General features: G+C 50.8%; 1 protein-coding gene across 1 annotated transcript in view; it reads left to right on the top strand.

Moving 5' to 3' along the window:
* The window catches only part of KIRREL3 (kirre like nephrin family adhesion molecule 3), a gene marked incomplete at both ends in the record, with an annotated part of 316,724 nt that overhangs the window by 274,759 nt on the left and 26,026 nt on the right, over positions 1 to 15,939 (top strand). The window contains one exon of the mRNA XM_084274997.1: positions 1,005 to 1,110. Within this exon, the coding sequence (XP_084131123.1) occupies positions 1,005 to 1,110 (106 nt within the window). The remainder of the gene's footprint in view (positions 1 to 1,004; positions 1,111 to 15,939) is intronic.

The following is a 15,939-nucleotide window of genomic DNA, read 5'->3' as shown; positions in this document are numbered from 1 at the left end:
GCCTTCCTGTCCCTGAAGGGAGCAGAGAAACAGGAGGGGAATCAGCTTTTTAAAAGGATAGACAATGGCAGGACAAGGGGGAATGGATTAAAAATAAAGGAAGGAAGGTTTAAATTGAATATTAGGGGGAAGTTTTTTACAGAGAGAGTGGTGAGGGGCTGGAACAGGCTGCCCAGGGAGGGGGTGGGTGCCCCGTCCCTTGGGGTGTTCAAGGCCAGGTTGGATGGGGCCCTGGGCAACCTTGTGTAGCTCCAGGCCTGGAGGTTGGTGTCCCTGCCTGTGGCAGGGGGGTTGGAACTCTCTGATCCTTGGGGTCCCTTCCAACCCAGACCATCCTATGCTCCTTCAAACCTAGACCTGGAGGGCTGACAGCCCCCTCTCAGGCATCAGTAAAAACTAAAAGAGCGCTGGGTATTCTTACTCCCCATCTCCATATCACAGCTTTCTCTCTCTTACTTCCATCCTCCTCTCCTACTCTCGTTTGCCAACGCTTATTGTGCGAAAGGGAGAGGAGAAACCAAGCGCCGGTCGGAAGAACCGCAAGGCCCATGACACCAATAAGGACTCAGCAGAGACGATTAAGCTGATGAAAGAGCAGAAATGCCACTTCCCAGTTAGCACATAGACAAAAGATCATCATTACCCAGCGCGCTGTTAAACGGGAGCTTTTCAAAGCCGGCGAGCTGATTTCCTCCTGCAGGAGCCGGAGCCAGCGTTAACGCTTCCGAAGTGACACGCTGCATCCAACGGTGTAGAGCCAAGACAGGGTGGCTCCCCTCCCTGTCTTGCTTACCCAAGCCCCCCATGACAAGACCCAGGCCGTGAGCTTGTTTTGCAAGGCCCTGAAACATTATATCACAGCTCCAAGGGGTCTTGGGGCTTCTGCTGTGTTTTCTAATGAGTGAATTTTGCTTCCCAGACCAAAGAGCCTGGCGGGCAGAGGGCAAGGGGATGCTGTACCATGTCTTTGGGTCGCTCATGGGCTTCTTTCTATCTCTTGGCAGACCCACCCCTGGTGAACTTGTCCGTGGAGCCACAGCCAGTCCTAGAGGATAACACTGTGAAGTTTCACTGCTCCGCCAAGGCCAACCCTGCTGTCACCCAGTACAGGTAAGGCAGCCGCCCCCCGCGCTGGCACTATGCATGTCACTCCAGCCCCTGCTGCTGAGAGCTTCTCACCTTCCTCACTGTGACCCAAGAGCGTTCTGCAGCTCCAGCTGTGGTTTCCAGTGGCCGTTCTGCTTGCTTCCATGTTCACCAACTGCATAGTGGTTATTCTAGCTCATCCCTATGGCCTCTGCAGTCCTCCAGCTGGGGTGTCGTTGAATGAAAGGCTGGTTTGGGTTGGAAGGGACCTCAAAGATCATTTAGTTCTAACCCCCTGCCATGAGCAGGGTCACCCTCCAGTCGATCAGGTTGCCCAGAGCCTCATCCAATCTGCCCTGGGATGTAATGACCAGAGCCAGGCAGAGCCCCCGATCCCTGCAGAGCAGCAGAGACCTGCTGCAGCGCAATCCTCTTCCCAGCATCCCCACACCAATGGCTCCCTGACGCTGCTCTTGCCTTGATGATGATGTTACGTGTCGAGAGGCTCCAACTGCCTCCTCGTCTGCTACGTTTTGCTGCATGCAGCAAGTCCTCGGTCAGATTCATTGGCGCTTTGGAGTGGATTAAGAGGCCTGGCACCGAGCTGGCAGAGCCATCTGTTTGGGGACATAATGAGCAAAAGCACGCCGAGTAAAAAGTCTATTATGGGAAAATTCCTGGGTTTTTTTGTACTCTTTTATGATTTACACAATACAACTCCATTGCTGTCTCTGTGTAACCCTTAAGCAACCGCCACAAACCTCTCTAACCCCAGCTGCGCGTCTCAGTCAGTCTTGTTCACTGCAGAAGGTGAGCGCAGATGGCCACGGGCTCTTGGGTATGGGTAATGAGGGCTGTTAGGAAACACTACCTCTCTCAAAGGTTTCTCTAGTCTATCCTTGACAAAAGCAGGGCTGTGGAAAGCAGGGTGGGTTGTCATCACCCTTTGGGAGAGGATGCTCAGCCTCTGGGCTCCAGCTCGGCCCGTGTCTGAGCCGCCGCGGAGAGACATTTTGCAGCAGGCAGGTACAGCCCCGTCCCAGCGCCGCAATCAGCCGCTCATCACTCCTGCCTCAGCGTTACAAGCCTGCAATCAGCTCTGTTTTTGCAACAGCGTCAGTCGATAATAACAGAGGAGGCACCTCCGGGGACAGGTTACCATGACCCGCCTCCTGTTAGGCTCGTACAGCTTAATTAGTACAATCGAGTTTGCTGGTAGGAACGATTCCTTCCGGCTGGATATCTGCTATCAGCACAACAAAGCAATAATTGCGTTCCTAGTTACACAGAAGAGTTATTAATTTGAGAAGTCAATTAATGTCAAAGATACAAATAGCCCTGTTTTCATATTTACAGTTAGGAGGCAAGCGAAGTGCGTGACAATCTGGGCAAGGATCTGGGGCAACATCCCACGTGGGTCTTATGGTGTGATTGATTTCGGTACAGGTGAAGGCGGGCTGAACCGCCCTTGGCTGAGGAACCAGACAGTGGTGAGAGCCTGGTAACATTTCTGCTCCAAAGAGGGAGTGTCTGGACTGGTCCCAAGCAATAGGAGCTTTCACGTCATCCCTGACCACCCCCCAAGCTGATCCCCTGTGCACTGAGCAACCTCGAAGGCTCCCATCTGGCTTTTCTCCTTCCTCTTGAGGGTTTTCACCCTCTGGTTATCTCTGGCCAAAACAATCTAGGGTTGCTTTTCTTCACCAAATCCAGATGGACCAGCCATGCTTTGTCTCGTTAGCACAGGGATTTTGCTGCCCCTTGTAGCCACAAACGCTGCCTGCAGCTCTCTTCTTCCCTTCTCACCCATCCCAAGGCCACATGTCTTGTCATCCTTCCTCTCACCTGAGCATCTGGATGGCTGCAAAGTGCCTCACAATGTGTTCCATCGTGGGCTTTGCCATCAAAGCTTATAGTTTTTTTTCAAGTTACACTTTCTTATATAAAGGGGTGGGGTTTTTTTGGGGGGAGGGTAAAAAAAATAGACATGTGAAAATTGGAGCACTCTGGGTTTCTTGTTTCTGAAGTTCCCTTAATGTGCTAACATCACACAAGGCGTCCTCCCTACCACTGTGACAAGCAAACAGGGTTCGGCAGCACTCGGCAGGGTTTCCTTCCACTTAATGCCTCTGATTGATTAGGGAGGGTTTGCTTCCCTTCCAAAAGATCCCAAAACTCCTCACTAACCATGTAAAGGCAGCAGATGTTTCGGCTTGGAGTCCCCTGGAGCAGGACATCCAAGTATGGAGCCTCCTGCACCTCAGCAGTGACTCGGAGGGAAGGTTGGTCTTATAAAACCCCAGGACTGAGATACTTGGAGGTTTGGAAAGGGAGAACATGAGCTCAGTTTCATCCCCAGGGACCTCATCACTGGTGGAAATGAACTTACTTTGCCTTAAAAACAAACAGGAGAGAGAGAAAATATGGTAGTTTTTTTACCTCCCCGGGGAGAGAACCACTCTAATATATCTGCAATGGCTTCCTGCATCCTCAGACAGAGATACCAGATCTTGGTCTTCAGCCGACATTTATTTTTAATACCTCCCAATATGTTTGTCAGTAAACAGCTCTGAACACAAAGGGAAAATGTCTAAACAATATAAATCCCCTGTTCTGGGCATAAATCCACAGCCAGCTCCACAGGGCCATCGCTGCTTCGAATACACGAGCGAGCTGTCACCTTGCTTGAATCTGCAAGGCACTGAGAAGTTTTGCATCCCAGGTTTTTCTGGCTGGGTAAAGCAAGCAAGGTTGAGCATCTCACCCCAAGATGCTCAGCTGGAAAGCATCTCTTCAGCGAGAAACTGCTAAGCCAACCCTGTGGTCCTATGGACGCAGGGGTTTAAGCCCACCCAGACCCCCTTCTCTCTCTTCAATAGGGTGGGTTGAAATTAAATTCACCACAGTTTCCCAGGAGGGAAAAATCTCTGCCCCTACCCACCCTCCTCCTACACAGAGAATATGCTTTTGATGAAATCAGGGCGGCTTCTGCAGGGTCTTGGACCCCATCTGCCTTGGGTGTATCCCATCTCTGCCTGGAATTGTGTCCCCCTTGCTGCTCAGCCCACCAAACCACCACACCACCAGTTCAGCATCTTACACTTGAGGAAAGCTCAGAGGAACCTGGGCTACCACTGTCCCCATCCACAGATGCTCCTGATGCCCAAAGAGGCTCCTTGCTGTCCTAACAATGGTGGGTGGAGAGCTGCCCCTTCCTCTCCTCGAGCTGCTGCCTGTCTCTGCCAGCTCATTTGCAGGCAGAGCATCACGTAGCCGCCGTGCCAGGCTGGAGGAGGAGCAGCAGCAGTGAACGGCTCCACCGGGCAGCCAGCATACGTGTGGGCAAATTGCAGCGCGTCGTCTGCCTCTAGTAACGCTTCCCATCAGTGGGCAATTCAGGAATGGGGAGGTAGGGGAGGGATTTGGGGAATTTACTGACTTTTTTTTTTTTTTTTGCTGCAAGCACACGGGCAGGAAAGTGAAAGGGAAAGAGTAATTAGCTGTCGCTGTTGTTCTGCCGCCTGTGATGGCGGGTAAAATTAATGGAAAGCAACAGAAGCTGGGGCTACGTGAACCGACTCACAACCAGGCCTCCTCTTTGCTCACTTCACATCTCTCTATTTGCCAATCTTCTCCTGGCTTTTGATGTCTGTCGTGTGTCCGTGGGGTGTGTTTGGTTTCGGGCTTGGTTGGGTTGGTGGTTTTGTTGTGGGGGGTTTTTTTTGCTGTTATTATTTATCACTCGCGGTAAGAAAGAGAATCTTTAAAGTGGCAGAAGAAAATGAGAAAGTTTAATATTGCAGGAGGCAGAGTCCCTCAGCCTTTTGGGCTCCTCGGATGCTGATTATTTCTGCAGAGCGATGGGGAGTTGGTACAGGCAGGGCAATAATACATATCTCACTCTGGCGCATTGATACAGCGCTCTCGCCCCCAAGGCTAGCAGAGGCCTTTGCAAATAACGTTATCTTTGCAGCTGGGGAGGGTGAGGGGGGAGGATTTGGAGCCTCCAGCATGAGCTGCAGTGTTGAGGACAGTCACACTTCCAAAGTAAGGGTGCTGGGCTGACGGACAGACAAACAGACATAGATGGAAAGGGAGTCATTGCATCCCAGTTGCTGCAAGGTGCCTGGCTCTGGCATTGAGCATGGTAGTTGGGAACAACAAGCGCTGCTATCTTTGGTTGTGGGGGACATGGCAACTGATGCTGCAGCAGAAGCTGAGGTCAGGACGAGCCAGGAAGCATTGATTTAACAGCCACGTGGTGCTGCAGGTAGAGAAAGGGGGGGTTGCATTTTGTGCCCCTGCTGGGCTTAAGCCAAAGGTGCCACCTGCCCCAATATTGGTGAAGATCTTCATCAAGCAGCTTGGTCAGGGCTTGAGCCATACCGTCTTCCCACATCACAGGGCATCCCTGTGTCCTCAGCCCCACCAGCATCACCAACACACCACGTAGCTCGGCTTGCAGTAGGAGTGTTGCTTGTTTGTTCACTTGCTCAGTGGGCTCCAGTCTCTAGAAAAGACCTTCTTGTTTTGTAAACACTGATTTATCTTCGAACCAACGGCGTGCTGTCGCTCATCAAATATTAATCCAAACTCAACTGCTTCTTAAAGAGGTTTCCTTTAAAGGCTCTGAGGCTCGACTGCCACAATGGGAGACTGTGTCTTGCCTTTGCTCAGGGGAAAACAAAAAGATGTGACTTGTTACTGTGGTGAAGGGGCAACAAAACAGGGAAGAGATCCAGCACCAGGTTCCTTCCTCCAGCCTGCTCCACAGGCACTGGGTGGGATGCATGGTGGGCATCTCCCACCCAGGCTCATGGAGGCATGTGGATGAAGAGCCAATCTGCTGTCTCCAAGGTCTGAATGGTGTGCCCCCACATGGGGAGTATTTTGGTTGCTGGACTTGGAGGAGAAAGTGGTGGGTTTGTTGGGGGTTCAGATAGATATGGAAAAATTGCACCTGATATCAAGGAGCTCTGGGAAGAGAAGGAGGAAATAAGGACACACATCAGCTGTGCCTTGGCCTGCCCGTCTCACACTGCACCATCTCGGAGGCGGTTGTTCCATGGAGACACATTCCCACATTTTGTTTTAACAAACCCAGAGGAGAAGTTCCAACTCCACAGAGCATTGCTTCTCTTTTTAGTTTGGGTCTCCGCTGCGCAGTTCTGGGACCTGCTGGCATCTTACCAGACTTATTCATGAGATGCTTCAGGCTGCCATGGAGAAGTCAAGTTCTCTGAGAGCATGTGCCCCGTGTCCTGCTGGAAACAGCTCTGCCACAGCTCTAGAGTTTGCTCAGATGCTCAAAGCAGCTCCCTCGTGGCTTGGCATTGCTTCCCTGCACGGCAAAGAGCCAGTCGATAAGGGCACATGCTGCTGGGTGACAACGGGTGGAAGAGAAGCAAAGCCAGGAGCGTGACGAGACGGGGAATGGAGGATGAGCAGATGGTCAGGGGGAATCGTTGGACCTTCACTGCCCCAGCAAACGTGGCTGGCTGGCTGGCTGCTGGAAGCACATCCATCAACAGCCTATCACTCGTGGACCCAACTCCCCCAAAACAGATCCTCAAGGCAGGAGAGAAGAGGCAGCTCCTGGCCTCGGCATGTGGTTATAGCAGGGAAGGAAACCAGAGTGCAGGTCAACGAGTCATTGGGTCTGTGTGTGGTACCTGGGGATTCCTGTCCCAAATTCCTCATGCTCCCTCTGCAAGGGTCTGACCTGTTCGGATGGGGACCCCATGCCAGAGGAGTGTCCCTGAAGCTGGATTCAAGTGACTGCAGTCAGCTCCCATGTCCAGGCTGAGAGGACATCTGGGCTGATAGATGGATGCATCCCATTTCAGCTGGCCGTGATGAAGCCACATCCTTCATCCGGAGAGCCAAGGAATTCAGGTTGTAGGGAAGGGAGAGTCATGGGAATGGCTTCCTGCTGCCAGGACCATTCAGCAGAATGAGAATGTCACAGATTGACAGAATCATAGGGGTTGGAAGGGACCTCAAGAGATCATCGAGTCCAGCCCCCCTGCCAAAGCAGGTTCCCTAGGACCCTGGGGCACTGGGAGCAGATGTCTCCTTTCCAGCTAGCTCCTTCACTCAGTCAGCTGGGCTTCTGGATGTGCAAAACATCTCTGTTCCAGGCTAGAAGGCCAACAGAAGCCGTGTTGGAAGTTTAACTCTCTTCCACGACACCAAAGTTGCCCTCACCTCTTCCATTTAGCTACTGGAGAATACTCTGGTGGATCCATAGGCTGTAAAGGCCGGGAGGGATTATTGGGAAGCTGATGCAGAGATTCAGGGGCAACACATTTCATTGGCAACATTTGCTGGAGAAGTGGCTAACGATCCATGTACCAGGCATGCCTGGCACTGCCTGCAGCCAAGCCCCAGCACTGGCCGTTTTCCTTCTTCTTGGCACTGTAAAACCTGAATATATTTTAATATGAAATTCAGGTGGCTTTAGACAAATGTCTCCTGGGACTTGGTGTGTTTGGAATGTTGCTGGCTTTCTTCTGCCCAGAATAAAAGTGAACATCCCCCAGAGCTTCCAAAAACTCAGCCCACCACCGAATTGGCACAGGGGTTTTTTTTTTGCTCCCCTGCCAAAATATTAGTTAATTAATCTGCAATATTAAGCTCTTATTAAATGAGAAGCATGGCTCTGGTAATATTTAAAAGGGACTGCCAAATGTTCAAAACAGAACTGGAGGTGAGGTGTGGAGTTTGCTGGCACATGGGCACACTCCCCCATGTCTGTCAGGGGAAAAATACCTGGATATCTCTGGTGGAGACTCCAAGGGCATGTGGGACAGCCTCACACAGTCCTGCAGAGCCTCAGGGGTCCCTCCTACCCAGGAGGCTGCAGAGAGATGATGCAGGGGTGACATCTGATCCAGGCAAGAGGCATCTTGTAGCTCCAGGCCTGGAGGTTGGTGTCCCTGCCTGTGGCAGGGGGGTTGGAGCTCTATGGTCCTTGGGGTCCCTTCCAACCCAGACCATTCTATGATTCTATGATTCTATGATTCATCTCAGCATCTTCAGGTGGAAGCAGGTTGCTCTAGTTAGAGCATGCTTAGGACCTTCTCCTCCACACACCACCTGCCCCCCCCCAACAAATCATTCTCCTCCTTCAGCCCAGCTTGGAGAAACTACTCGTTTACACCCATGTGCAACCTGTCCCTGCTCTTGCTCCCTTCCTCCTCGCTGCCCGCAGAGCGGCGACGCTTCCATCTGCTCCCTCCTCTTTCGAGGGCCGAGGCTGCCGTCTGTCCAGCGGCAGGACGCTGTGAGTCCATATGCCATCCCTCAGCAGGGCTGTCACCTCTCCCATTGCCCCCCCACAGCCAAACTCAGCAAGGGAGGCAGGAGAAGCCGGAGCTGGGAAGGGGCCCTCAGGCGCTTCACAGCGGCAACGGAATAAATCTAATTTATAGACACAGCAAAACACAGCTAAAGCAGGAGCTGAAATGAATGCAAAGCACACAGAGGGCTCAAGTTATCGTCACTGTAACATTTTTCCTGACTATCTCTGTTTTCCTGCCTGGGTTTGTCTTTGTAGCTTCTTCCCAGACAACTGGACCTTTGCTCTGAAGTGAAAATGAAAGCCAGGGAAAGGGGGAAAAAAAACCCCTCCTTTAATGGGAAATGAATTCTTCAGATCTCCTTTGTGATGTGTCAGCCCCATCTGCCAGCTCCCTCTGACAGCAAGCGGAGCGTGGCTGGGTGGCAGGAGGGGAGGGGAAGATGGGGGGGAGCTCTGCTAAGGCAGGGAGCCTCTGTTGAGGCATGCAGCTTCAGGTGAGGCCAGGAAGATGAGGTTGGAAGAGCCACCCTTCCTTAGTGGAGGTGTGAGGATGAGGAGGTTTGGCTTCCCGCTTCCCCAGCTTGTCAGGGTGATGGGAACAAGTGGGTGGGAGATGTTTGGAGGTAGCTCGAACTAATTAAGAGAGAATGGAGAAGCTGGTGACTGGAAAGGAGGTGGAAAGCACTTAGTACTCTGTTTTCAATGGGATATTAGGAAAAAACTTGATCCCAGAGAGGGTTGTTAGGCATTGAACCAGGATGCCACAGGAAGCAGTGGAGTCTCCATCCCTGGAGGGACCTAAAAGACTGTCAGATGTGGTGCTGAGGAACAGGGTTCAGTAGTGATTGACAGCTCGGGTGACTTGATGATCTAAAGGGTCCCTTCCAACCAAGATGATCCTGTGATTCTTGAGCTCCCTGAAGTAGAAGTGACTGAAGGTACCAAACAAACCACCCCAAACAGCGGTGTTGGGTGGAGCCTCTCCAGTAGAGGAGGAGGGCGGAGGGGCTTTGCGGGCATGTTTCAGGAGGTGCACCCGTGGTTGTGGTTGTCCTCCCATCCTGTTGGGGAGGACTCAGCATCCTCACAAGGTGTTTGCAGTCTCCTGACATTAGAGTAAACCTGTCTCCAAAGCCTCTTGCTTCCTGCCAGCTCCACACCCCAAGCTCTGAGCATTAGCAAAGACCTCTGAGGGTTGTGTTTTCCCAGCCCCGTTGGTCACCTCTCCTTCAAGACAGGTTCCTGGCGACTGGGAAGGTGACTGGGAGGGGGGGGCATCATTGGCTCATCTAGCCAGATCTCCTCTCCCTCTGCAAGGAGAGGTGGCAGCTTCCCCAGCCTAATTTAGCAGTCTTTAATCTGAGTTATTCCAAACCACACTTGCCACTTCCTTCATGCGCTCCCGCAGGATGATGGGCTGATTTCACAGAACGAAAAGCCTTAAGCAAATCTTGTCACACAAGAAAATTGATTTTTCAAAACTGACTTTTACAAGATTACTGGTGGGGTTTTCCCCCCCCCCTCCACCCTCATCTTTCTTCTATATCGTTCCCTTCCAGCCTCACGAGGTGGCTTCAGATCTAAGGAAATTAGGGATGCTGTGACTAAATTGAAAATGTAAAAAATGGGAGAAGGAGGCAAAAGAAAAAGGCACCAAGCACTCAGCACCACCTCTCCTGCTGCCTCTGAAGGACACGGCCATGTGTGCTTGTACTTGTGAAGTAGGGGTGATGCCTCCTTCACCTCTCATACTGCTGTAACCTCCACACGACACCAGGAAAGAGCCTGTTGAAGGGTTACACCAGCATCTCACAGGGAAGGGCATTCCTTGGTGATCCCAACCTGGATCCTGGGAGGGGGGGTATTTTCTCTCACTCAATGCCTCTATTCTCTTTTTTTGGAAGAAAAGGAAAGTTTCCTCCTGCCACTCGATTCAGAGACATCTCAATGTGTTTTGTTAAAAAAAAGAGAGGTGGAGTTGCCTTGAAGTCGCTTCAGACAGCTTGAAATATGCTCAGCTTTTATGTTTCTGCACTATAAGTAATGAATCCCCTTCCAAGTTGGGAAGGACATTGGTTTAAGAGGCCTTTAGCTCCACTTGATGTTCTTCTGCTTTCATGCCAGAGAGGGTGGGGAACATGGCCAGGGACAAGCAAGGTGGGAACGATGATCAAGAAGGACCCAGGACGGGGCGGGTTGCACCCACCTCAACCCTGTGGGTGCTTTGCTGAAGACTTTCACTTCTTGATTCCCTCTTTCCTCCTTTTATTGCACTTTTCAGGGGTTAGAGGAGGGTTTAAATATAGGATGAAGCTGTTAGCATCTACTATCACCATCTCTGCTCCCATAAACCAGTGGTGATGGGATGTTTGCAGGCGGCATCAGTTATTATTGTTCATCTGCCTAATCCCCCAAGCAGCATCCTTGGAAACATCTCTGTCAGGATAGCTTGGAAGTGTAGGCCAACACACATAACATGAGGATAAGAAAACCCTGTGAACGTTGGCATCCCAAAATAGACCCCTTGGGTCCCTCTCCTCCCACAAGAACACGTCCCAGTAATTTCCCCAGCACACATTGACACTGACAATTGGAGAACTACCTCACCCTGCCATACGTAGGCTGTTGGCTTGTGGGTCTCCTGCTGGGCTTGGGCAAACGTTGCACAGGCTTCCTCAGCTGGGAAGTCCACCTGTGTTCCATGGGAAGCAATAAATCTAGGGGAAAGCAAGGGCAAAGCTGGCACGAGCCAAGCTGGGGGCAGTTTCTTAGAAGGGTCACCTGACCTTCCCCAAACCTGGGTGACTTTGGTAGCTGCAGTGAGGATGCTCCATGCATCTGGAGCCACTTCTCTGGCTGATGTGAAGTTGTCCTGGCATTGTTGCTGGTGCAGATAGCACCTAGCCTTGCAAAACCCACCCCAGAAAGAGCCAAAAGGGATTCTGGTCTCATCCAGTGTCAGATCATGGACTAACTGGGTTTCTACCCCTGGGTTTCCGTTCCTATGCAAACTGTCTGGAAGCTGTTGGCAAATATTAAAGCAAAGGAAGAAGACAAGCTGTTGGCTCTGGATTAGTAGAAGGCCATTTCTCTGTAAAGCATTGAGCAGTGCTTATTGCTCAGCTCTGCTTTACTACTGAAGTGTGTAATTAAGGACTTAATGGCTTTTTCTTTTGGAGACTTCTTTTTCTTTCTTTTTTTTTTTTAAGTGCTGGTTCTTGCTGGTTTATACAGAAGTCAACAGATAATCACAAAGCTCTTATGGGTCAGCCTGCTGTACCAGTACGTCACCATGTTTGATTATTTCCTCCTGGTGTGGCTGAGAAGACCAGTGTTGTTCCCAGGGTGTTCTAAGGGGATTGAAGAGGCTCAGCCAAGAATAGTGACTTGAGCATAAGTGATCTGGCACCCTCATATTGAAGAACTTTTTCATAACATCCAATCTAAATCTCCTCTTTTCCAGTTTAAAACTGTTACCCCTCATTCTAATGCTCCATGCCCTCAGGAACAGTTCTTCCCCAGCTTTCAGCACCTTTCAGGGACTGGAAGGCCACTATAAGGTCCCCCTGGAGCCTTCTCCAGGCTGAAAAAGTCCAACTCTCTCAGCCTGTTTTCATAGGAGAGGTGCTCCAGCTCTTGGATCATTTTTGAGGCCTCCTCTGGAGGTGCTCCAACAGGTCCATGTCTTTGAGACCATTTCCTCTTGTCCTATCACTAGTCACTGGGGACTCCACCTGTATGCTGCCTATATATTTGCATTAGCACGATGAGAACACGTGTCCCAGTATCACATTTATTATTCCTCCTTATGAACTGCCAGATCCCTGGGTTACTCATGGTTCAGCCAGTGGGAGCCCATGTTGGCTTACCCAGAACTTGCTGCCCTTGGCATCTTATTCAAGTACATTCCCACATAGTTAGGACTCAACCTATCTTTCACCTGGGATGAACACCTCCCAGCACAGCGATCCCAGCTGATAATCCCGACTTGAATCATTTGATCTAGATGCAGTTCAACCCTGAATAATTAACTCTTCTGGCAGGACTGGCTGAGGAACCTGCCAGAGAAGGAGTTGTGCCTCACACCAATGTGAAGACGTGCCAAAATTCAGACCAGTAGAGCCTAAAAAGTGAGCCTCAATGATCCAAGATCCCCCTGGCAGCAGATTTCTGATGCTGATGAAGGGTTTCTTGTCTCCATTCACCTCTGGGCATCTTTTTTTCCCCCACAAACCTCAAAGGAATTGCATGGGGAGGTGTAAAGCTGTAAAGGCCATGAGCATGGGTGATGGTTTTTAGATGCAAAATAAGAGCTGTGGTAGAGGGAAAGGCAAGTTTGAGCAGTTTCACAGCACAGATTCCCTTTGCACTAAGCAGGAGGATAAACACGGAGGAGAATTAGCGCTTCGACATGCCAAGCATCCCTAAATCTGGCTCAAGGAATTCTGCTATGAGGGAGGTGGAGTGGGGTAGGAAGACCCCAGAAAGGACTAATCCCCTTAAACGATTTGAGGAAACACAACCCACGTGATGAAATTGGATTACCCAAGAACTAATAGTTAAGCTATTAGTCATGTCCATTGTGCAGCGGGATAAGTCGAGGCGATGTAGGCAGGAGAAATGAAATGCAGCATCGCTGCCAGAGGGGTGAAATCTCCCTGGGAGAGGTGACACCTCCAAGCTCATCCAGAGCCATGGGGTGACTCACATCCCAAGTACTTCCCCAGGATAAGTGTGTTTTTGGCAGCTGACAGTCACAGCCTGCTTCTTTTGAATCCATCTGAATGGCTTTAAACTTTCTCTGCATCTAGAGAATTTGGGAATTTCATTTTAACTTGCAAAGAAAACTACAATTTCTATATGATCCAGTGAGCTGGCAGCTCTGCAAGAGCGGGTGGACTTGGGAGAGGGGGAGAAAAGCATCCATTGTGGCAAAAGAGGGATTAATGGGGCAGGATTGGTGCACAGCTCTCGTGTGTGAGGGGATAGAGGAGCCAGGGGGGAGGATTTTAAACAGTGGGATTAGAAAACCACTGGATCTAAACTAACTCAACTTGCAGAAGGAATCACCCAGCCCATGAAGTTTTGTGCTTTCCCTTTGACATAGAAATAGCTTTTCTATCAGCGCGTCTCTGGTTTCCTTCCCAAGAGGCTGAGCATCCCAACCAGCCCCTTGTGCCGGGGAGGGGGGGGCACCTTCAACCCACACCTCCCTGCTGCAAAAAAACAGCATCTATAATCCATGGTCCACTGGGAATATGAGTAATTGGGGGTATGTGGTCCAACATGGGACGTACAGGCACTGCACAGGTATTACTCCTCGCCATAGCCAAGCCACCCATGGGTCATCCACAGAGTCCATGCAGCATGCTCCTGGGTGATCTCCTGCAGCTCCTGGGTGATCTTCCACTGCTCCTGGGTCACGCCAGGTCCTGGGGCTGCGGTGCATAGCGTTAGGCTGTACCATTGATTATCTGCACAGCTCATCAGCCGCCGTTAACTATTTACAATGGTTGATCAGTCAAGTCATTGACAAGTTAACAGCTTTGTTTACTTCTTCCCCACCACTCCTGCAGCCAATTTGTTTTGATCACCGTGCTAAGAGAAAGGCTATTTTGATTGTTTTCCTACCAAAATGAACCGCGGCTCGTACAGGCTGTGCCGGTGACACAGCTTTAATTATGCCATCTGGGAGAGGAGAGAGAGAGAGAAAAACCTTCTCACACACTGGTTTCTCCAGGCTCCCGCACCATGGACAACACAAACCTGGCCCTGGGGTGTTCCTGCCCATCTCTGAGACTCTCTGGAGAGCTGAACACCAGTTGTATGCCTTCAGGCACGATTTGGGGAGCTCTAAGCAGCCCCTGACTGATTTTTTTCCCACTTTTGGGATGTGCTGATGGCAAGGAAGAGATGCAAAACCCATGCACCGAAGACGGGCACCTCCTTAAAGACTGCAGGTTGATGAGCAATCAGGCTCATCGCCGGCCTCCTGGCTTGGCAGGAGGGGGAACGTCGAAGCTGAGACTAGATGGGAAATCAAGCCAGAGGTTTCTTCTGCGCAGCGAGGTGTTATTATTATCATCAAAACCCCAGAGTGTTTAAAAACAATCAAACCCCAGTAGCGACAACTGGTGCATCGCCGCGAGCGCAATCAGACACCAAACATGTCCTTGTCGGGGGCTGGAGTCTGAACTCTTGAAACGTGGGAAAAGGTCACAGTTTTTCTTGCTGTTTATTTGTTTCTGAAGAAAAACTAGATGGGGAAAAAAATAGGTGGGGGAGGCAGAGGGAGATTATCAAAGTTGATGTGTCTGCTCTGAGGTGCAGCATCTCCACCCTTAGGACTTGGGGGTTCACTTCGCCATGGAGCTGAGATGCCTGTGTTGGGGATGAAGGGATTTGGCAAGAGGTCATCATCACAACTGCCTGTGTGAATGGAGGTTTGTCAGGATGGGAGCTGGACGCTTTGGAAGCCGGGCCCTGAGTATGGTGGATGCCATCATCTTTTTTCCCTCCCAGCCCATGCACCTGAGGGCCGGTCAGCCATCAGCAAGGTTGCTCAGGACTTTGTTCGGGGCTCTGCCCTCCTGAACTTAATTAAACCCCAAGCTGGAAGGACCAGCCTTGTAATTTAGATGGCAGAGAGATTACCTATCCACTGCGCCGGCTGATAAATGAACCCGCGGTGGCGGCACGGAGGGAGGACGGCGGACGTGCGGCTGAGGAACCACACAGGGCCCACACATCTTCATTAGGGAGGGAGCAGGCAGGAGAAGAGGAATAACCCCATAGATCACCATTATGGAAATTTACTCTTAATAAAGAAATAATTTGCACGATGCATCATGCTGGAGCTGCACAGGGGGGGTAGCATGACACTGTTTGGGCCCTGTTGCTCACTCAATCATTTCTCCCAAGAACTGTCACTCACGGGACTGGCATGAGCCATCCCCAGCTGTTTCCCAGTGTGGACCTCTGAGGGATGCCACAAAACACCATCCTGCCACAAAACACCATCCTTCTCCAGCAGTTCCTCCCCAGGGAGGATGCCAGAGTTACAGGGGGGGAGAAGGGGGGGGGAACAGCAGAGGGAGGCAGGGTGATGCTCACAGCATCCTGCTGGCAGCCGTCACGCACGGGGACAGCTCCCATCTGAGGAGGAGGAGAGGGGACTGTCACATTACAGCTCTAGGAATGGAAGGTACCGCCGGCAATAAAGCAACAAAAACCCATTCTCTGAGCAATTTGTAGCAATTAATAGCCATTCCCAGGAATGAAATGTTAATTAATTCATTCCCTGAGCCATGCATTTATTTAAGGTATTTGTGGGTGTTCTTGGTACTTTTATTAAGCAATTAAAATGCGTCCAAGAAAATATTTATCTATTTTAAGTCATTCTCAGTAAACACAATTTATATGGTGAGCAACTGCCTTATTTTGCATTGTTAATTAAAAAAATGACGATACACTCCACTTCCCTGGGTTACACACTATGAGAGGAGCCAATCTGCCAGGAGGTCTGGTTCAAGGAGTCCCTGTGCTCTGGC

The sequence above is a fragment of the Gallinula chloropus genome (genome assembly GCF_964237585.1).
Source record: "Gallinula chloropus genome assembly, chromosome: 24".
Taxonomy (NCBI): Eukaryota; Metazoa; Chordata; class Aves; order Gruiformes; family Rallidae; genus Gallinula; species Gallinula chloropus.
Note: the sequence above shows the minus strand (reverse complement) of the source record. Positions and strands in the feature narration are given on the sequence as shown.